This window comes from Nicotiana tabacum, chromosome 8, assembly GCF_000715075.1.
Source record: "Nicotiana tabacum cultivar K326 chromosome 8, ASM71507v2, whole genome shotgun sequence".
Classification (NCBI taxonomy): Eukaryota; Viridiplantae; Streptophyta; class Magnoliopsida; order Solanales; family Solanaceae; genus Nicotiana; species Nicotiana tabacum.
The window spans coordinates 127,987,238-128,011,102 of NC_134087.1; the positions used below are offsets into that span (position 1 = coordinate 127,987,238).

Sequence of the window (23,865 nt, forward strand, 5' to 3'; positions counted from 1 at the left end):
AAAACTCCCTGTCTTATTTACTTATTGTTTTATTAGTATTCCTAGTGGAAACTCATAGAGGACCTGGTACTCTATAGTTTGGTGGACTCATATAAACTATCAATTGGTATCAGAGCGGGTTCCTCCTATCAGACTAACACTTAGGAAGGATCCTTATGGCCGCTCCACCAAATTTTGAAGAAGGTCAATCTACGTACAGATCACCCAGGTTCAATGGGCAATACTATGGGTTGTGGAAGACAAGAATACATGATTTTATCATGGCTGAAGATTCAAAGTTGTGAGATGTTATATGTGATGGTCCTTACATCCCAACAAAGGCAGTTGTAGACTTTGCATTGACAATGCCAAAGACCAGAAAAGAATACACTGACGCATATAGGAAAGTTGTGGAGAAAAATTTTCGTGCCAAGAAAATTTTGGTGTGTGGAATCGGACATGATGAATACAATAAAATCTCTGCTTGTGAAATTGCCAAGGAGATATGGAAAGCTTTGCAAATAGCACATGAGGGAACCACTCAAGTAAAACAATCTAACATTGATATGCTCACTACCGAGTATGAACTCTTTAGGATGAAGGATGATGAATCTATTCAAGATATGCACATAAGATTAACCTCTATCATAAATGAGTTACACTCACTTGGTGAAATCATTCCTAGTAATAAGCTAGTGAGGAAGATTCTCAGTATCCTGCCCAGTTCTTAGGAAAGCAAGGTGAATGCTATTACTGAAGCAAAGGACCTGCAAGAGCTGACCATAGATGAGCTGGTTGGAAATTTGATAACCTACGAGATGAAGAGGAAGATAGACAGTGAAAGAAGAGAACCAAAGAAAGAAAAGAACCTAGTACTCAAAGCTAAAAGCAACGACTCGAGTGAGGAGGACAATGACATGACTTACTTAACTAAAAGGTTTCAGAAGATGGTTAGAAGAAATGGAGGAATATTAAAAAGAGGCAACTCCAACAAAACAAAAAACTATGATCTCTGCCACAAGTGTGGAAAGCCAGGGCACTTCATCAAAGATTGTCCTCTCCTGAAGCAAGAACATTCCAAGTACAACCCTAAAAAAGCAGCCAAGAGGAACCCGGTTCCTGACAAGCACTTCAAAAGGAAGAGATGTGCTAACAATGTAGTGAAACAAGCTCTTGCAGCACTGGGAGACTCTTCTAGTGGGTCTGAAGATGAAATTGATGCAGGTGACAGCTCCATGATGGAAATTGAAAGTGAGGAAAATGAATATGATTCAATATTTTCTTTGATGGCCCAATCGGATGATGATGAAGACGATGACAACAGTGAGGTAAATTTCAGGGATGTTCAGAGAAATCTTAAATCCTACTCTCCTAAGAAACTCATGTCTTTAGCTAGTATACTGATTGATGCCTATCATAGTCTTGTGGAAGATAAGGATGCTTTGACCTTAGATCTAGGAGAAGCTGAACAAACTAGAGATGATCTGGTGGTGTGTGTAGTTGATCTGAAGGAAACCATTTGTGAGTTGGAGAAAGAAAATTTGTTTTAACCGAAAAAATTGCTAACATAGAACATGAAAGAGATGACTTAGTGGTGGTAGTTATTGACCATAAGGAAACCATTGAGAACTTCAGTAAAGAAAAAGAGGCCTTAGTGAAGAGAGTGATTGAGTTTGAGGAAGAAAGAGATAATCTTTTGGTAGTGATTGCAGACCTGAGTGAAACAATAGAGGGACTAGGGACTGAATCTAAACCTGAAAATTCTGGAAAAGGAAAAGAGGTAGCCAGTGAGGCACATATTAGGCTTGAAAATGAGTTGAAGGCTGTGAGAGCTAACCTGTGTGTTGAAACTAAGAAAAACAAACATCTCCAAACTGAATTGGAAAGAGTAAAAAATGATCTTGAAAAGTCCCTAAAGTAAACCTGGTCCTCACAAGCTATCACTGCCATGTATGTTAATCTAGGCAGGGAATAGGGTTCCAAAGGGAGAAAACCCCTTAACCCCTATAACAAGTATGTTACTGTACCAAATAACTGGATGTGTGCCCACTGTGGGAACAATGGGCATTTCAAGAAAAATTTCCAAGCCAGGGTCCAATCTATTCAGAAAAACAAAATGTTTGCTGAAAATGTAACTTCTAAAAAGGGACCAGGTGTCACCCATAAAAAATACATATTACCTGCATGGACTGAGAGAGCTCTTATTAATCCTCTTGCCTACTACAAGGGACCCAAACTTATTTGGGTTCCTAAAACTAACTCTTGATATCCTTGTGCAGGGAACAGTGAAAGTAAGCAGTCAGCAATGGTTCATGGATAGTGGATGTTCAAAACATATGACTAGAAACACTATGGACTTCCTTTCACTAAAATCCCTGCAAGAAGGGAGTGTATCCTTTGACAATGGGAAAAAGGGGGACATTCTTGGAGTCGAAAAGTTGGGAAATTACTCACTCACTCTATTGAGAATGTGTATTATGTCAATGGTCTTAAGTACAGTCTCTTAAGTGTCTCTCAGATCTGTGATAAAGGAAACAAGGTGGAGTTTTTGTCCAAGATATGTACAGTTACTAATCTGGTAACTGGTAAAGTGGTACTTGTGGCCAAGAGATACAAGAACATCTATGTTGCTGATTTCGAGTCTATATAAAGTGGTGATCTGAGTTGTCTGAAAGCTGTTAATGATGATGTTGAACTCTGGCACAGAAGATTAGGGCACGCAAGCTTCTCTCTTATGAATAAACTAATTCAGAAAGACCTGGTCCGTGGTCTGCCCATGTCAAAGTTCAAAGTACAGAAAGTGTGTGATGCTTGTGCTAGAGGAAAACATGTGAAGTCCTCTTTTAAGTCTAAAAAAGATGTCAGCACCTCAAAGCCACTCGATTTTCTTTATATGGATCTGTGTGGCCCCATGAGAGTGCAAAGCAGGGGAGGGAAAAGATACATCTTTGTGATAGTGGATGACTACTCCAGCTTCACATGGACTCTATTTCTTAGAACAAAAAATGAAACCTTTGAGGTATTTGTGGCTTTTGTGAAGAAAATCCAAGTGAAGATAGAGTCTAGAGTAGCATGTATCAGATCAGATCATGGAACAGAATTTGTTAATGCCAAATTTGATGAGTTGTGTAATGAAAATGGCATTACCCATAACTTCTCAGCCTCAAGAACTCCCCAACAAAATGGAGTTGTGGAAAGGAAGAATAGAACTCTTGAAGAAATGGCAAGAACAATGCTGATCGATAGTAGGATTGCAAAGAACTTCTAGGCTGACGCTGTCAATACTGCCTGCTACTTAGTGAACAGATGCATGATCAGATCTCTCCTAAACAAAACTTCCAATGAGTTGATGAATGGAAGGAAACCCAAGCTGACTCACCTAAGAACATTGGGTGCAAATGCTATGTTCTCAACAATGGAAAGGATCCGCTTGGTAAGTTTGATGCCAAGAGTGATGAAGGAATCTTTCTGGGGTACTCTTCTCAAAGCAAAGCTTACAAGATATATAACAAGCGGACTCAATGTGTTGAGGAAAGTGTTCATGTAATCTTTGACGAGTCCTATCCCTCATGTGAGAAAAGTACTAAGGATGATCAAGACGGAGAGCCCTTACTAGTTCCAGGTGAAGGCATTGACATGACAAATGGAAAGGCAGACATGATGAGCCAAGTGAAGGAGCCAAGTGGAGACAATGCTGCCTCTTCCTCAAGGGAACCAGGTACCTCAATTACAACCACTGAAGCTGAAGAAAGAGTAGTCGATGCAGTGCATGGTACTCCACAAGTACCTGAGAGAATAACACAAGGAAACCAGTTAGATATACCCAACTCCTCTACAAATGAACCTCAAATGCCCAACTGGAAACACAAAAGCTCTCATCCTCTTGACAACATAATTACCCCTCTAGATTTTGGAGTGCAGACCAGATCAAAAGCTGGAAATTCACTTGCCTTTTCAGCCTTTCTTTCCCAAAGAGAACCCAAAAATATCAAGAAAGCCTTGAAAGATACACATTGGATTACATCCATACAAGATGAGTTGCATCAGTTTAAAAGGAACAATGTATGACACCTGGTACCTAGACCCTATCGAATCATTATAGGAACCAGGTGGGTATTCAGGAATAAGCTTGATGAACATGGAAACACTACAAGAAACAAGGCCAGGCTAGTGGTTCAAGGTTACAATCAGGAGAAAGGGATTGATTACGATGAGATGTTTGCTCTAGTTGCTCACATGGAGGCTATTAGAATCCTAATCGTTTTTGCATCTCATATGGAATTCACTCTGTTCCAAATGGATGTCAAAAGTACATTTTTGAATAGATTTCTTAAGGAAGAAGTCTATGTAAAGCAACCTCTGGGGTTTGAATGTCATGAACACCCTGAATATGTGTTTAAACTGGACAAAGCATTGTATGGGTTAAAGCAGGCTCCTCGAGCTTGGTATGAAAGGTTGTCAAAGTTCCTCTTAGAAAATGGCTTTATAAGAGGGAAAATTGACAATACCTTGTTCCTGAAGAAATAGGGAAGAAACCTGCTCATTGTTCAGGTCTATGTTGATGATATCATTTTTGGGGCAACTGCTGATTCTCTGTGTGAGGAATTTGCAAAACTCATAGGAAGTGAGTTTGAAATAAGCATGATGGGGGAGCTGAATTTCTTCTTGGGTATTCAAGTAAAGCAGTCCACGAAGGGTACATTCATTTGTCAGTAGAAATACATCAAGGAGCTCTTGAAGAGGTTTGATATGGAAGCATCAAAGGTGATAGACACTCCTATTGCTACGGCTACTCGACTGGACATGGATGAAACTGGATCTCCTGTGAATCAAACTATGTATAGAGGCATTATTGGGTCTCTTCTCTATCTCACTGCCAGCAGACCCGATATTGTCTTCAGTGTGGGGCTATGTGTAAGGTTTCAAGTGACAGGACCAAGGAATCTCATCTAAAGTCTGCCAAAGAATTTTGAGATACCTTAAGGAAACACAGGACCTGGTCCAGTATTATCCCTCAGGTGACAGTTTTAATCTTATTGGGTATACTGATATTGATTATGCAGGTTATATTATGCATAGGAAAGTACTTCTGGATTGGCTCACTTTCTAGGATCATGTCTCATCTCTTGGGGAACAATGAAGCAAAACTCAGTGGCTCTTTCAATAGTTGAAGCAGAATATGTAGCTACATCCTCATGTTGTGGTCAGCTCCTATGGATTAAGCAGCAACTAGAGGATTTTGGGGTATTTAATAATTGTGTGCCTCTTCTATGTGATAACACCAGTACTGTCAACATGACCAAGAATCCAATTCAACACAAAAGAACCAAGCACATTGATGTGAGGTATCATTTTCTGAGGGACAATGTGGAGAAAGGGCTGATCTGTATGAAGTTCTGCAATACAGAAGATCAAATTATAGATATCTTCATGAAAGCATTAAGTAGGGAACATTTTGAAAGAAATAGGGTGAATTTGGGGCTATTGAAGCCTAATTTAGAACCTGATTCCCCATTAGTTGGCTATGAAAATCACCTTCAGGTAAAATTAGCTAAAGTGTTTTCTAGCCAAGTCTAACTCACTTCAATACCATTGCAGGTAAACACGCATGATGATTATAGAAGCTGTAGATGCATTGCATGGGTGATAAAAGAGGATTGAAGTTTTTAATGACAGGTCAAGAACCTAGTTCTTGTACCAAAGGTTAGTAGTTATGTGCATTCTTTAATACACGTCTTGAAAAGGTACAAATATCAACTGCCATGTCATCCACCTTTTTAGACTCTGTTGTCACATCTTTTCACTTCATATCGTTCCATCTCCCTCTGAAATGTTGCAACTCTCCAAGCACAACCGCCGTTTTAGAGCCGGTTCCCATCTCTCTCTTCATAATTATCCTCTCTCATTAAAAACCCTCTCCTTTCTTCACAGACCATAGTCCTCCATTAGAACTTCTCCAAAGAATTTTCTCTCTATCTCTTCAATGGCTGACTCAAACTCTGAAATTACTGCCACAGTCATCATTAATACTGAAAAACCTATTGAGTCATCCGTCCCCAATGAGTCTTCTGTAACTATCCCTGTCTTCATCACTAAAATCACCCCTAAACTAGATTTCTCATCACCCTCCAGTTCTAAGGTGACTATCTCAAAAACCCCTAAAGTCGTTGATCCTCCTTCTCTATCTTCTGAGATTCCTTTTGATCAAGGGAAAAGTGGAGAACATGGTAAAAGTACTAAGGTCACAAAGGTTTCTGCCATTGTTGCTTCAGATTCTGTGCTTGCCATGGAGCCTATTGAGGATGAAAATTTAGCAACTATCTTTGTGGTATCTACTAATGGAGTCTTACATGAGATAATTTCTGGTGCACCCATGTCTCAGTGGAATAAGACATAGGGACTGGTGGGAGAAGGAGCCATGGTGGCTGTTGAAGGCTCTGCACTAGCAGAAATTACTGGGCCCTCTCGTGAGGAACCTGACCCCTCTCTGGAGGAATTAGGTCCGGGTTCTCACTCTCAGGCAAGTTCTGCTCCTGCATCTCCTCCTCCATTTGCTGTTGAGACCTTGGACATTCTAGTCCCTGAGATGAGGTCTAGTGATGAGGAGGATCAAGACAACATTCCTTTTGAAGCATTCATAGTCAAGTGAAGGGTAGTGTCCACTCTTGAGTCTTCTACCAAGCGACCTACTACTAGGTTGCAAGAAAAGGTAGCTTATGAATCTACCCTTCAAAAGAGCAGAAAGAGTAGTAAGAAGAAAAAGAGGAGACTGGTGAAAGACAATGAAATAGTATGTGGTAAGGAAGTCCCTGTGGTGGAAGTTGAGGAGGAAACAACTGAGGAACCTAGTTCCTTAGTGAGAAGGTCCCAGAAGAAGAAGCAATCTACTTCAGTGGAGAATGTTACAGCCCCCCAGTTTTAAAGTGAAAGATATTGTGAGTGAACCCTTAGTTTCTGATGAGGATGTGTTGGTCAAGTCTAAGGGAAAAGGAAAATCAAGTGGTGTGAAGTCTGGAAAGAGAAAGCTGGAACCAGTTAAGGAACTTGTTTCTGCAGAAAGGATGAAAAGTGAAACCAGTTCTGCTTCAGAATGATTAAGGCACCAAAACGTTCTGTCCCAACAATTTATGATATGGTTGGTATAAGACAAGTCCTTGCAATGGTTGAGTTTCAACGGTAGGGGCACCTGTTCCAAATGGATGCACCCAAAGTGTACGAAGATGAGGTTCAAAGCTTTTATGCAAGCCTCTTTCTTGTTGATACTGACGACATTTGTGCCTTGGTGAATGAGGTGGACATCGTGTTTGGTGTGAGTCTGCTTGGGGATATTCTTAAAATCCCTACAGTTGGTGTGTCTAGTGTGAAAGATGCGTGTGAGTCTAACTTCCAGAATGATATGGTAAAGGATAATGCGAACCAAAAGGGGGACTAGGTTCACAAGAAGGCATTACTCCCTGTTTATCAGTTGCTCTTCGAGTTGGTGAACAAAGTTCTGTTGCCTCGTGCTGAGATGTGACGACCCGGTCGGTCATTTTAAGAATTAACGTCCCAATCCCCTATTAACTTCTTTTCCCGAGTTTATTTCTACTATTTTGATTTGCCGGAACGTTCGATTTTGAGTTTCGGAGATTTTTGGGACACTTAGTCCCTAAATGAGAACTGAAGTGCCAGAAAGTTTATCGTAGTCGGAACATTATGAAGACAACTTTGGAATGGAAATCCGATGGTTCCGTTAGCTCCGTTGGGTGATTTTAGGCTTGGTGGCATGTTCGGATTGTGTTTTGGAGATCCGTAGCTAATTTAGGCTTGAAATGCCGAAAGTTGAATTTTTGAAGTTTCCGGTTCGATAGTGAGATTTTGATCCAAGCGTCGGGATGGAATTACGGAAGTTGGAGTATCTCTGTAGTGTTTAATTTGACGTGTATGCAAAATTTTAGTTCATTCGAACGAGGTTTGATAGACTTTTTGATCGAAAGCATATTTTTAAAGTTTTGGAATTCTTAGGCTTGAATCCGATGAAAAATAGGTGTTTTGATGTTGTTTTGAGCATTCCAAACGTTGGAACAAATTTGAATGATGTTTTAGGATTGGTTTGCAGGTTTAGTTGAGGTCCCAAGGGGCCTCGGGGTGTGTTTTAGATGCTCAACGGGTCATTTTTGGACTTAGAGGATTGCAGAAAATGTAGCAGGTCTCCAGTTTTGGTTTCCTTCTTCGCGTTCATGAGTGGGGTCTCGCATTCGTGAAGATGATCTGGGGCTGGTGGAAGCTTAATGCTTCACATTCACGATGATGTTCCCGTATTCGCGAAGTTGAGAGGTCGTATGACTACGCGTTCGCGAAGAGGGTCCCGCATTCACGTAGGTGGGGGAAGTTTGATACCGCGTTCGCAATAGGGGGCATTGCGTTCACGATGAAGGACATCTGGGCCAAGTGACGTTGTTCTTTGCGAATGTGAGGGTCCTTTCGCGTTCGCGAAGAAGGATTTACCTTGGCAGATATAAAATTTCAAAGTCGAGAGTTTAGCCATTTTTGTAAAAACTAAAGCTTGGGAGCTCGGATTTGAGCGAGGTTTTGAGGGATTTTCAGAGATATCGATTGTGTAATTATTCTTAACTCCTTTTTTCTTGTAACCCATTAATCCAAACATGAATTCATCATCTAATTTCTGATTGGAGATGAAAATTGGGGAAAAGTTGGAAGAAAGTTCTTAGACCTAGAATTCGACTTTTGATTGGGAATTTGACCTTAAATTTGGATAATTTTGGTATGAATGAACTTGTGAGAGTGTGAGGATTCTGAAAATATAAATTTTACCCGATTCCAAGATGTGGGCCCGAGGGGCATTTTGGTCATTTTACCTAATTGCGCGTATTAGCTTAGAATTTAATTGTAGAATTAGTTACTTAAAGTGTTATTTATATTATAAAATTGAATTGAATAGATTTGGGCCATTTGGAGTCGAGTACTCGTGGCAAGAGCGTGGTTACGGGTTGAATTGAGCTGGTTCGAGGTAAGTGGCTTGCTTAACCTTGTGTGGGGGACCTTCCCCTTAGTATTTGGTATTATTATTAATTGAAATGCCTTGTACGTGAGGTGAGGATTGCGTACTTGTGCTTATTATTGAAAATTGGATTTTTCATTAAGTAATTACTAGTATGTTTTCTTTCCTATTCTTATTACTTGCACTATTTAGCTTGTTGTTAGAGTAGGAAAGCATGCCTAAGTGATTTAATTACCTTATTTGCTCAAACTGCTTTACCTGAATTCTGTGCAGCATGCTAGGTTAGACTTACTTGTTTGCCTTAATATGAAAGTTGACATTTTTAAATACTTTCCTGTTGCTGCTGTGCATTTACATTGGGACTACGGATGTGGGATTCCGGTAGCTCCCCCTTGTCTCTTTATATTTGGGACTACGGATGTGGGATTCCGGTAGATCCCCCTGCACAATTATATGGAACTACGGGACTGTACCCGGTAGATTCTCCAGTACTGGGTATTTACATTTGGGACTACGGAACGGGATTCCGGTAGATCCCCGCACACTATGAGTTGGACTACGGGACGGGATCCCGGGAGATCCATTGGATATGTATATTTGGGACTACAGGACGGTATCCTGGGAGATCCCCGATTGTTATTTTGGTATAACGTCGTATTTCTTTCTATGTTTACCTTGTCTCTGTAATAGTTGTTGTTGTCCATTTATATCCTGTGTTACTTTTACTGCTATATTTATTTAAACTGTTCTGTTCTACACTGTCGAACTTTATATTTTATTTAACCTCAGTAGGGCCCTGATCTTCCTCATCACTACCCGACCGAGGTTAGGCTTGGCACTTACTCAGTACCGCTTTGGTGTACTCATGCCCTTTCTACGCATGTTTTTCATATGCAAAAAAGTACATCGACTCAGTCCTACCACCCGTGATGCGAGGCGACTGCTCTAGAGACTTCAAGGTATATATGCTGCATCCGCAGACCGATGAGTCCCTTTCTATTCTAGCTTTTAAACATTTGCCCTTCTGCATTTCTTTTCCTTGTTAGATATTCTGGAGTTAGACACTGTTAGACATTTAAAGGCTTGTGGTTCCATGAGTTTTCGGGTTTTGGGATAGTGTATTAGATTTCGAGAAGTTGTGTTGTATATGCCAAGTGGCATTTTAAATATTGTTTCATTCGGTTATTTTTGGCTTTGATTATTTCTTCCACAAGTTTCGTTTATTTTCCGCAATTGTTAGGCTTACCTAGTTGTAGAGACTAGGTGTCGTTACGACAGTTCACAGAGGGCGAACTGGGGTTGTGACAAGTTGGTATCAGAGCTCTAGGTTCATAGGAGTCATGGATCACAAGCCGGTTTATTAGAGTCTCGCTGATCGGCATGGAGACGTCTGTACTTATCTACGAGAGGCTATGTAACTGTAAGGAAAATTTCCACTTCATTTGATTTCCTTGTCATACGATATTTTGACATCATAATTCTAAACATTTGTCTTCTATTCTCTCACAAATGGTGAGGACACGTGCTACTTGAGATGATCAGGCACCCGCGCCCCCTACTACAGCTGTCAGAGGCTGGGGCCGGGGTAGAGGCTGAGGACGCGCATGTGGTGCAGCCAGAGCACCTGTGCGACCTGCCACCGAGATACCACCAGCAAATCCAGCCGGATTCCAGGCACCTGATACACCTACTACTGCTACTACTCTAGCTCTTCAGGAGACTCTGGCACAGTTCATGAGCATGTATACCACTTTGGCTTAGGCAGGGTTGCTTCCCCTTGCTACAACTACGTCTCAGGCCGGGGGAGGAGCACAGACTTTCGCCGCCTGCACTCCTGAGAAGCGAGTGCATGTTGAGCAGGTCCTTGAGATTATTCCTGTACCACCTGCAGTACCAATTCAGCACGAGGGCAGGGCAGCGATTTTCGAGGAGGAGCAACTGAGGCTTGAGAGGTTCAAGATGTACAAGCCTCCTGCATTCAGTGGTCTAACATCGGAGGATATTCTAGGATTTCAAGATGAGTGTTACCACATTCTCCGTACCATGGGTATATCAGGATCAAGCGGGGTTTCCGTCACTACTTTCTAGCTTCGAGGAGCCGCCTATGAGTGGTGGCGCACCTATGAGTTAGATAGTCCGGATGAGGCTGCTTTACTGACTTGGACTCAATTTTCAGATCTGTTCCTAAGAGAGTATGTTCCCTAGAGCCTCTGGGACACGTGCAGAGTTTGAGCATTTGCGCCAGGGTGCTATGACTGTTTCAGAGTATGCTATCTGTTACACTAGTTTGTCTAGGCATGCACCAGCCTTGGTTTCTACTATTCGCAAGAGGGTTCGCCGGTTTATTGAGGGCCTTCTTTCTAGCATCAAGTCTAGCATGGCTCGTGATTTGGAGATGGACATTTCTTATCAGTATGCGGTGAGCATTGCTAGGAGGATTGAGGGTATGCATGCTAGGGAGAGAGCGGAGAGGGAGGCTAAGAGGTTTCGAGAGTCGGGCCATTTCTCTGGTACTTGTGCCCTAGCAGTAGGTTGTCGTGGTAGTGGTTATATGAGTTGCCCTGTTCATTCAGCTCTTCTAGTAGCCAGTGGTATTCAAGCTCCTCCTAGACCTCAGGAGCCTTATTATGCACTACCGGTATCTAGCGCGCCTCATGTGCGGGGTGCTTTCAAAGGTCTGTCCAGCATACCTGGCCCAAGCCAGTCATACCACCACGTCCTCTCAGAGCTTGTTTTGAGTGTGGTGACACACGCCATATGGTAAGGGATTGCCTTGACTTGGGAGGGGTGCACCTCCATAGACTTATCAACCACAGTATACCATGTAGAGTTCTCAGGCTATGGTTACAGCTCCAGTTGCTACCCCACCTACTCAGCCAGCTAGAGGTGGAGGTCCGGGAGGTAGAGGTCACCCTAGAGGGGGAGCCATGCCAGATACTATGCCTTTCATGCCCGTACCGAGGCTGTTGCCTCCGATTCTATCATCATAGGTATTATACTGGTTTGTCACAGAGATGCATCGGTTCTATTCGATCCAGGCTCCACTTACTCTTACGTGTCTTCTTATATTACTCCGCATTTGGGTGTACCTTGGGATTCTTTTAGTTCCCCTGTTTACGTTTCTACTCCTGTGGGAGATTCTCTTATTGTGGATCGTATTTATCAGTTGTGTTTGGTTACTCTTAGTAGTTTTGAGACCATAGATGATTTATTGTTGCTCAGCATGGTAGATTTTGACATTATCTTGGGCATGGACTGGTTGTTGCCCCATTATGCGATTCATGATTGTCACGCCAAAACCGTGATGCTGGCAATGCCAAGTATACCGAGTGTTGAGTGGAGGGCTACTTTAGATCACACTCCCAGTAGAGTTATTTCTTTTCTTAAAGCTCAGCGTATGGTTGAGAAGGGGTGTGACGCGTATTTAGCTTATGTCAGATATGTCAGTATTGATACCCCTTCAGTTGATTCAGTCCCAGTAGTATAGGATTTTCCCTATGTGTTTCCAGCTGATCTTCCAGTCATGCCGCCTGATAGAGATATTGATTTTGGCATTGATCTATTGTAGGGCACTCCGCCCATTTCTATTCCTCCATATCGTATGGCTTCTCCTGAGTTGAAAGAGTTAAATGATCAGTTACAGGAATTGCTTGATAAGGGTTTTATTAGGCCCAGTGTATCATCTTGGGTGCTCCTGTCTTGTTTGTGAAGAAAAAGGATGGTTCTATGCGTATGTGTATTGATTATCGCCAGTTAAACAAGGTTACAGTGAAGAACCATTATCCTTTGCCTCGTATTATTGATCTGTTTGACCAGCTTCAGGATGCACGAGTGTTTTCTAAGATTGATTTGCGCTCAGGTTACCATCAATTGAAGATTCGGGAGCCAAATATTCCAAAGACTGCTTTCAGGACTCGGTATGGTCATTACGAGTTCCTTGTCATGTCATTTGGGCTAACCAATTCTCTATCAGCTTTTATGCACTTGATGCACAGTGTGTTCCGGCCGTATCTTAACTCGTTCATCATCGTCTTTATTGATGATATTTTGGTGTATTCCCGGAGTCGGGAAGATCATGAGCAACACCTGAGAACTGTGCTTCAGACTCTGAGAGAGAAGTTATATACTAAGTTCACGAAATGTGAGTTTTGGTTGGATTCAGTGGCATTATTAGGCCACGTGGTATCGAGTGAGGGTATTCAGGTGGATCCGAAAAAGATAGAGGCCGTGCAGAGTTGGCCCAGACCATCCTTAGCTACAAATATCCACAGTTTCCTTGGCTTGGTGGGTTACTACCGTCGTTTTGTCGAGGGGTTTTCATCGATTGCAGCCCCTATGACCAGGTTGACCTAGAAGGGTGCTCCGTTCCAATGTACGGAGGAGTGTGAGGCGAGCTTTCAGAAGCTCAAGATAGCTTTGACTATAGCACCAATTTTGATACTACCTACAGGTTCGGGGTCTTATACGGTTTATTGTGATGCCTCGAGGATTGGCCTCAGAGCGGTGTTGATGCGGGACGGTAGGGTGATTGCCTATGCATCCAGACAGTTGAAGGTACATGAGAAGAATTATCCGGTCCATGACTAAGAGTTAGCTGCCATTGTCCACGCCCTGAAGATCTGGCACCATTATTTATACGACATGCCCTATGAGATTTTTAATGACCATCGGAGCTTGCAGCACCTGTTCAAGCAAAAGGATCTAGATTTGCACTAGAAAAGGTGGTTAGAGTTGCTGAAGAATTATATTATCACTATTTTGTATCACCCGGGCAAGGCCAATGTGGTGGCCGATGCCTTGAGTCGCCGGGCAGAGAGTCTGGGGAGTTTGGCTTATTTACCAGCATCAGAGAGGCCTATGGCGATGGATGTTCAAGCCTTATACAGCCAGTTTGTGAGATTGGATCTTTTGGAGCCTAGTCGGGTTTTAGCTTGCATGGTCTCTTGGTCTTCCTTATTTAATCGTGTATCAGGGAGCGGCAGTATGATGACCCTTATTTGCTTGTCCTCAAGGACAAGGTCCAGCACGGTGATGCCAGAGATGCGACTATAGGTGATGATGGAGTATTGAGGATACAGGGTCGAATTTGTGTCCCCAATGTTGATGGGCTTCGGGAGTTGATTCTATAGAAGGCCCATAGTTCACGGTATTCCATCCATGCGGGTGCCGCGAAGATGTATCAGGATTTGAGGCAACAATACTAGTGGAGGCGGATAAAGAAAGATATAGTTGGATTTGTAGATCGGTGCCTCAACTGTCAGCAGGTGAAGTTTGAGCACCAGAGACCGGGTGGGTTGCTTCAGCAGATAGTAATTCCGTAGTGGAAGTGGGAGCGGATTACCATGGACTTTGTAGTTGGGCTCCCACGGACTTTTAGAAAATTCGATGCTATTTGGGTGATTGTGGATCGGCTGACCAAGTCCGACATTTCATTCCTTTGTGTACTACTTATGCATCAAAGCGGTTGGCAGAGATTCACATCTGGGAGATTGTTCGTCTGCATGGTATTCCAGTGTCCATCATTTCAGATAGAGGTACACAGTTCACATCATGGTTCTGGAGGGCCGTTCAACATGAGTTGGGTACTCGGGTGGAGTTGAGTACAATATTTCACCCTTAGACTGATAGACAGTCGCAACGCACTATTCAAATTCTTGAGGATATGATCCGTGCATGTGTGATCGAGTTTAGAGGGTCTTGGTATCAGTTCTTGCCATTGGCAGATTTTGCCTACAACAACAGTTACCATTCCAGCATTCAGATGGCACCGTATGAGGCTTTATATGGTAGGCGGTGTAGATCCCCTGTGGGTTGGTTTGAGCCGGGTGAGGCTAGATTATTGGGCACAGACTTAGTTCAGGATGCTTTGGAGAAGGTTAAGGTGATTCAGGATAGACTCCGTACAGCCCAGTCCAGACAGAAGAGTTACGCAGATCGGAAGGTTTGTGATGTTTCCTATATGGTTGGAGAGCGGGTTCTGTTTCGAGGTTCGCCTATGAAGGGCGTTATGAGATTTGGGAAGAAAGGGAAGTTGAGTCCCAGGTTTATTGGCCCTTTTGAGATATTTAGGCGTATTGGGGAGGTTGCTTATGAGCTTGCCTTACCTCCCAGCTTGGCAGGAGTTCATCCGGTATTTCATGTTTCGATGCTCCGGAGGTATCACGATGATTCGTCGCTCGTGTTGGATTTCAGTTCAATCTAGTTGGACAAGGATCTATCTTATGTTGAGGAGCCAGTGGCAATATTGGACAGGCAGGTTAGAAAGCTGAGGTCAAAGAACATTGCTTCAGTAAAGGTTCAGTGGCGGGGTCAGCCGGTCGAGGAGGCGACCTGGGAGACGTAGCAGGATATGTGTAGCTATTACCCTTATCTTTTCACTACTTCAGGTATGTCTCTATGCTCGTTCGAGGACGAATGAATGTTTAAGTGTAGGAGGATGTGATGACCCGGCCGGTCATCTTAAGAATTAATGCACCGATCCCCTATTAACTGCTTTCCTCGAGTTTATTTCTACTATTTTAATCTGCCGGGACGTTCGATTTTGAGTTTCGGAGAGTTTTGGGACACTTAGTCCCTAAATGAGAGCTTAAGTGTTGGAAAGTTGACCGTAGTTGGAATAGTGTGCAAATTGCCTCGGAATGGAAATCCAATGGTTCTGTTAGCTCCGTTGGGTAATTTTGGGCTTAGGGGCATGTTCGGATTGTGTTTTGGATGTCTGTAGCTAATTTAGGCTTGAAATGTCGAAAGTTGAATTTTTGAAGTTTCCAGTTCGATAGTGAGATTTTGATCTGAGGGTTGGGATGGAATTTCGGAAGTTGGAATAGCTCCGTAGTGTTTAATGTAATTTGTGTGCAAAATTTCAAGTCATTCGGATGAGGTTTGATAGACTTTTTGATCAAAAGCGTATTTTTAAAGTTTTGAAATTTTTAGGCTTGAATCCGATGAATAATAGGGGTTTTGATGTTGTTTTGAGCGTTCTGAAGGTTGGAACAAGTTTGAATGATATTTTAGGATTGGTTGGGAGGTTTGGTTGATGTCCCGGGGGCCTTGGGTGTGTTTCAGATGCTCAACGGGTCATTTTTGGACTTAGAAGATTGCAGAAAATGCAGCAGGTCTCCAGTTCTGGTTTCCTTCTTTGCGTTCGCGAGTGGGGTCTCGCATTCACGAAGAGGAGCTGGGGCTGGTGGAAGCTTAACACTTCGCATTCGCGATGATGGTCCCGTGTTCGTGAAGCTGAGAGGTCGTATGCCTACGCGTTCGTGAAGAGGGTCCCGCGTTCGCGTAGGAGGGGGAAGTTTGCTACCACGTTTGCGTAGGCGGGGCATCACATTCGCGATGAAGGACATCTGGGCCAAGAGAAGTTGATTTGCGAATGCAAGTGTCCTTCCGCATTCGCGAAGAAGGATTTACCTGGGCAAAAATAAAATTTCAAGGTCGAGGGTTTAGCCAATTTTGTGAAAACTAAAGCTTGGGAGCTCGGATTTGAGTGAGGTTTCGAGGGATTTTCAGAGATATCGATTGGGTAATGATTCTTAACTCCTTTTTGCTTGTAACCCATTAATCCAAATATGAATTCATCATTTAATTTCGGATTGGAGATGAAAATTGGGGAAAAGTTGGAAGAAAGTTCTTAGACCTAGAATTCGACTTTTGATTGGGAATTTTACCTTAGATTTGGAAAATTTTGGTATGCATGAACTCGTGAGAGTGTGAGGATTTTGAAAATATAAATTTTACCCGATTCCGAGGCGTGGGCCCAAGGGGCATTTTGGTCATTTATCTAATTGCGCGTATTAACTCAGAATTTAATTGTAGAATCAGTTACTTGAAGTGTTATTTACATTATGAAATTGAATTGAATTGAATAGATTTGGGCCATTTGGAGTCGATTACTCGTGGCAAGAGCGTGGTTCCGGGTTGAATTGAGCTGGTTCGAGGTAAGTGGCTTGCCTAACCTTGTGTGGGGGACCTTCCCCTTAGGATTTGGTATTATTGTTAATTGAAATGCCTTGTACGTGAGGTGACGAGTGCGTACTTGTGCTAATTGTTGAAAATTCAGTTTTTCATTAAGTAATTACTAGTATGTTTTCTTTCCTATTCTTATTACTTGCACTATTTAGCTTGTTGTTATATTAGGAAAGCATGCCTAAGTGATTTAATTACCTTATTTGCTCAAACTTCTTTACCTTAATTCTGTGTAGCATGCTAGGTTAGACTTACTTGTTTGCCTTAATATGAAATTTGACATTTTTGAATACTTTCCTGTTGCTGCTGTGCATTTACATTGGGAATACGGATGTGGGATTCCGGTAGCTCCCCCTTGTCTTTTTATATTTGGGACTACGGATGTGGGATTTCGGTAGATCCCCCTGCACAATTATATGGAACTATGGGACTGTACCCGGTAGATTCTCCAGTACTGGGTATTTACATTTGGGACTACGGAACAGGATTCAGGTAGATCCCCGCACACTATGAGTTGGACTACGGGACGGGATCCCGGGAGATCCATTGGATATGTATATTTGGGACTACAGGACGGTATCCTGGGAGATCCCCGATTGTTATTTTGGTACTACGTCGTATTTCTTCCTGTGTTTACCTTGTCTCTATAATAGTTGTTATTGCCCATTTATATCCTGTGTTACTTTTATTGCTATATTTATTTAAACTGTTCTATTCTACGCTGTCGAATTTTATTTTTATTTAACCTCAGTAGGGACCTGACCTTGCTCGTCACTACCCGACCGAGATTAGGCTTGGCACATACTGAGTACCGCTATGGTGTACTCATGCCCTTTTTGCGCATGTTTCTCATGTGCAGATCCAGCTACGTCGACTCAGTCCTACCACCCGTAAGGTGATGCGACTTCTCTAGAGACTTCGAGGTACATCATCCGCGTCCACAGACCAAGGAGTCCCTTTCTATTCTAGCTTTTAAACATTTGCCCTTTTGTATTTCTTTTCCTTGTTAGACATTCTGGAGTTAGACGCTATTAGACATTCAAAGGCTTGTGGTTCCGTGAGTTTCCGGGTTTTGGGATAGTGTATTAGATTCTGAGAAGTTGTGTTGTATATGCCGAGCAACATTTTAAATACTTTTTCATTCGGTTATTTTTGGCTTTGATTATTTCTTCCGCAATTTTCGTTTATTTTCCGCAATTGTTAAGCTTACCTAGTCGTAGAGACTAGGTGCCGTCACGACAGTTCACGGAGGGCGAACTAGGGTCGTGACAAGTTGGTATCAAAGCTCAAGGTTCATAGGATTCATGGATCACAAGCCGGTTTTTTAGAGTTTCACTGATCGGTACGGAGACGTCTGTACTTATCTACGAGAGGCTATGTAATTGTTAGGAAAATTTCAACTTCATTTGATTTCCTTGTCGTGCGATATTTTGACATCACAATTCTAAACTTCTGTCTTCTATTCTCTCACAGATGGTGAGGACACGTGCTACCCGAGATGATCAGGCACCCGTGCCCCCTACTATAGCCGTCTGAGGCCGGGGCTGGGGTAGAGGTCGACGACGCGTATGTGGTGCAGCCAGACCACATGCACGAGTTGCCGCCGAGGTACCACCAATAGTTTCAGCCAGAGTCCAGGCACCTGATACGCCTGCTGCTACTACTACTCTTGCTCTGCAGGAGACTCTGGCACAATTTATAAGCATGTACACCATTTTGGCTTAGGCAGGGTTGCTTACCCTTGGTACAGCTACGTCTCAGGCTGGGAGAGGAGCAGAGACTCATACTGCCCACACTCCTGAGAAGTGAGTGCATGTTTACCAGGTCCCTGAGATTATTCCTGTACCGCCTGCAGTGCCAATTCAGCCCGAGGGCAGGGCAGTGTCTTCCGAGGAGGAGCAGCTGAGGCTTGAGAGGTTCAAGAGGTACAAGCCTCCTGTATTCGGTGGTCTAGCATCGGATGATGCTCCGGGATTTCTAGATGAGTGTTACCGCATTCTCTGTACCATGGGTATATCAGGATCAAGCGGGTTTTCCTTCACTACTTTCCAGCTTTGAGGAGCCGCCTATGAGTGGTGGCGCACCTATGAGTTAGACAGTCTGAATGAGGCTGCTTCCCTGACTTGGACTCAGTTTTCAGATCTGTTCTTGAGATAGTATGTTCCCCAGAGCCTCAGGGACGCATGGTGCGCAGAGTTTGAGCATTTGCACCAGGGTTCTATGACTGTTTCAGAGTGTGTTGTCTTTTACACTAGTTTGGCTAGGCATGCACCAGCCTTGGTTTCTACTATTCGCGAGAGGGTTTGCCGGTTTATTGAGGGCCTTATTCCCAGCATCAGGTCTAGCATGGCTCATGAGTTGGAGATGGACATTTATTATGCAGAAGGTAGCAAACTTCAAAGATGGCAATCATGGTTTTCCATATGGGTTTCTACTTACACAAGTGTTTAAGTTTTTCAAGGTGGCACTAGGTCAAGGCAAGGTAGGAATTAAGAAGCAGACCTTCTCTCAAACAAATTTGGAAGAATATGAGTGCATCGAGAAGAATGGGGGGTTAGGCAGTACATCAACAATCTGAGGAGATTCGAATGTTGAAGGCTAGGAACGCTATCCTGGAAGGTCAGCAGATCCAAGGGGTCCCAGAGTCGAATGAGGAGGTGATTTGTTTGACAAAGGAAAACGCTGATTTCAGGGAACAAGTGGAGAACCTGAAAGCAGAACTACTCAATGAGCAAAAATCGGCGAATTCCCGAATAAACCTAGTTCTCCAAACCCTTGCTGCAACTTCCAAGCCCTCTGCTCCTAGTGCCCCCTAAGCAACCCTTTCAGTGACCAGATTCTGGATTGTCTATTTTTGTTTTTATAACTTGGCATATGCTTTTGTTTCTTTTGTTTTGATGTGGATGGGATGTACCAGTACTGCTCCCGATTCAACATTCCAATTTTGCCTTTGATTTATAATCAATGGCATATGTTTTACATATATAAAAACTATCCTATTTTGTTATCTACATGTTTGAATTCTCTATTTCTCTTTTCTATCCTATTGTGTGCACATATGTGGCATGAGTTAGCTAGGCTAGACTTTTTTAGGTTGTTTTCCTGCTTGTGTATTTTTAATAATGCCAAAAGGGGAAAGTCTAATTGAAACAGGGATCTGATTAAGGGGGAAGCATAAAGTCAAGGGGAACTTGTGAAGTTCCTGTTGCTTCATCTGGTTATTTCTGCTCTAAATATATGTTATCAATGTCTAAGTTTGTCATCATTAAAAATGGGGAAATTGATGGGTTTTCAATGTCTTTGCCTTATGTTGTTTTGATGATCTAACAAACTTACTAGCAAGAACCAATTAGGGAACCTGACACACTTGGTACACATTGCTAATGAATGAATTCCAGCCAGAACTCCAGCTAATGTGAATTGGTACAAGTGTAGAAAATAAAGAAACAAGACAAGGACCTGATCCCTTGTGTATCCTTGACAGCAGTACAAAAGTCAATTGTTCATAGTTGGAAAGTGACTGCCACAAAAATAGTGCACACAGTGCAGCAATTTTGCAGTCACTTGTCCTTTGACCAATCAAGTGCTTACATCATTCAAGTGATGTCATCAAAGGTGTATTAAAAAGAGCATTATAACAAAACATCACTTGAACACTTAAGAATTCACTTCAAGCATTCAAGCCTTCTGCAAACAGTGAACTTAATTCTCAAGAGCCTGAAGAACAAAGTTAAATGCTACTATGGACCAATTCCTAAATCCAGTATGTTGTTTTCCTTAGTTGAGTTATAACTTTGTAATTGTTCTTATTGTAATTCCTAAATTGCTTAGCTAGAAGCGTTACTTAGGAACCCCTTTGTAAAACTATAAACCCTTTGTGTTTGTGTCGTGACTAGAGTTAGTCATGAGTTGAAGTCTTTGTAATAGGTGTATTGCAAAGTAGCTTGTAATAGGTGTATTACGAGTTAGTGAGGGATTAAGAGTTTAATTCCTAGATTGCATAGGTTGTAATCTAAAGGTTGCTCATAGTGAAGTTGAAATCCTACCAGTGTAGGTCATGGTTTTTTATCCCCTTGAGCCGAGATTTTTCCATGTAAAACTCCCTGTCTTATTTACTTACTGTTTTATTTGTATTCCCAATGGAAACTCATAGAGGACCTAGTACTCTATAGTTTGGTGGACTCATATAAACTATCAGGTGCCATCACGACCTTTAGTGGGATTAGTGTCGTGACACAACCACTCATAGAAAAAATAGTTGCTAGAATCACTTCTTGGATACCAAGAAAATTATCTTATGCTGGGAGGGTACAATTAGTAAAAATTGCATTGTTTGGTATTCAAGCATTGAGGCTCAACTATTTTTAACACCTGCTAAAGTGATGAAGACTATTGACGCACACTACATAATTTATATATGGTCTAAGACTAATGTTATCACTAAAAGGGCCCAAGTAGCATGGGGATAGAATATTGTGACGACCCGACCAATTGTCTTAAAAATTAATGCCCCGATCCCCTATTAACTGCTTTCTCCAAGTTTATTTCTGCTATTTTGATTTGTCGGGATGTTCGGTTTTGAGTTTCGGAGAGTTTTGGGACACTTAGTCCCTAAATGAGAGCTTAAGTGTTGGAAAGTGGACTGTAGTCAGAACAGTGTGAAGACGACCTCAGAATGGAAATTCGATGGTTCGGTTAGCTCTGTTTGGTGATTTTGGACTTAGGGGTATGATCGGATGCTGTTTTGGAGGTCCGTAGCTAATTTAGGCTTGAAATGCCGAAAGTTGAATTTTGGAAATTTCCGGTTCGATAATGAGATTTTTATCCAAGGGTCGGAATAGAATTCCGAGAGTTGCAGTAGTTTTGTTAAGTCATTTGGGATGTGTGTGCAAAATTTTAGCTCATTCGGATGTGTTTTGGTTGGATTTTTGATCGAAAATGGAATTCAGAAGATTTTAGAAACTTAGGCTTGAATCCGATGTGTTTTGATTGTTTTGATGTTTTTTGAAGTATTTTGAAGATTTGTACAAGTTTGAATAAGGTTTTAGGATATGTTGATGCCTTTGGTTGAGGTCCTGGGGGCGTCGAGATGAATTCAGATGGTTAACGGAAAATATTTTGGAGTTGAAGTTGTGCAGCAGCTGGTCTTCTAATATTTTCGCATCTGCGGTTTGGGGACCGCAGATGCGGAGCCGAAAAATCGGCTATTACATCGCAGAAGCGGATTTTTGGTCTCTTCAGCAGGTACTGCAGATGCGAGGAATTTTTCGCAAAAGCAGAACCGCATCTGCGAGTTGGGAGTCACAGATGCGAAAATTGGCCATTTAAGTGAAAAGTTGCAGATGAGACATTAGTTCCTCAGAAGCGGGACGACAGATGCGGAAATCACTGGCCAGAACATATAAATAGTTGCCTTCGCGAAATTGAGGGATTCTTTCGCCATTTCATCAGGGTTTGAAGCTTTTGAGAGAGATTTTTGAGGAAAACAAAGGGGAATCACTTGGAGGTAACGTCCTTGACTTCATAACTCATTTTTATATGATTAAAGACCTTATTAGTGTGGAGAAATTTAGAAAAACTATTAATTAGGGCTTAAGTTTAAGAGGCCTTTAAATGAGGATTTGAGGGGTCATTTGGACTCCTATTTCAGTGGTCTTGTTATGTATAGACTCGTGAGAGTACGAGGTTTCTGAAAATGTAAATTTTACCCAATTTCAAGACGTGGGCCCGAGGGAAATTTTGGTCATTTTACATAATTTCGCGTATTATCTTAGAATTTAATTGTAGAATCAGTTTCTTGAAGTGTTATTTACTATATGAAATTGAATTGAATAGATTTGGGCTATTTGGAGTCTAGTACTCGTGGCAAAAGCGTGGTTTCGGGTTGACTTTGAGCCAGTTCGAGGTAAGTGGCTTGTCTAACCTTGTATGGGGGACCTTCCCCTTAGGATTCATATATTTGGTAATTGAAATGCCTTGTACGTGAAGTGATGAGTGCGTACTTGTACAAATTGTTGGAAATCCGATTTTCTTTAAGTAACTACTAGCATGTTTCCTTTCCTTTTTCTATTACCTGCAATATTAAGCCTGTTGTTAGCTTAGGAAAGCATGTCTAAGTGACTTAATTGCTTTATTTTTTCAACCTGCCTTACTTGAATTCTGTGCAACATGCTAGACTAGAATCACTTGTTGCCTTAATATGAAATATTGCCATTTCTGTATATCTTCCTGCTATTGCTGCTGTGTATTTATTTTAGGACTACGGATGTGGGATTACGGTAGCTTCCCCCTGTCTGTTTACTTTGGGATTGTGGGTTAGATGCCCGATAGACCCCCCTGCACATGTACTTTGGGACTGCGGGTTAGATTCCCGATAGACCCCCCTGCACAGTTATATGGAACTACGGGAATGCACCCGGTAGATTCCCCCAGTACTGGGTATTTACATTTGGAACTGTGGGGTAGATTCCCGATAGATCCCCGCGCACTGATAGTTGAACTACGGGACGACATCGCAGGAGATCCTTCTGATATATATGATGGACTACGGGACGGTATCCCAGAAGATCCAGGGGACAGTTGTAATTGGGACTATGGGACGGTATCCTAGAAGATGCTCGATTTTTATCTCTGTGTTGAGCTGTATTTCCTTTCCGGGATTTGTTCTGACTCTGTTCTAGTTGTTGTTGTTCTATCAATCATATGTTATTTCTTGTTTTTGCACTTATTTATACTGCTTTATTCCACACTGTTAACCCTTATATCTTATTTAATCTCAGTAGGGCCTTGACCTTCCTCGTCACTACCCAACCAAGGTTAAGCTTGGCACTTACTGAGTACCGATATGGTGTACGCATGCCCCTTCTGCACATGTTTTTCATGTACAGATCCAGGTATCGCTGATCAGGCCTACTATCGTT

The 23,865-nt window shown here is 42.3% G+C and overlaps 2 protein-coding genes across 2 annotated transcripts; both read left to right on the forward strand.

Annotated features, from left to right (window-relative positions):
* The first annotated feature begins 344 nt into the window (after positions 1-344).
* On the forward strand, positions 345-710 carry LOC142163301 (uncharacterized). The gene has a single exon (XM_075220574.1). It carries the CDS (start codon positions 345-347, stop codon positions 708-710), a length of 366 nt encoding a protein of 121 aa, XP_075076675.1.
* Positions 711-896: 186 nt separating this feature from the next.
* On the forward strand, positions 897-5,640 carry LOC142163302 (uncharacterized). Its single transcript, XM_075220575.1, has 9 exons — positions 897-1,302; positions 1,551-1,867; positions 2,259-2,408; positions 2,498-2,572; positions 2,732-3,107; positions 3,596-4,041; positions 4,531-4,656; positions 5,059-5,520; positions 5,578-5,640. Exons 1-9 carry the CDS (start codon positions 897-899, stop codon positions 5,638-5,640), a joined length of 2,421 nt encoding a protein of 806 aa, XP_075076676.1.
* The last annotated feature ends 18,225 nt before the right edge of the window (positions 5,641-23,865 follow it).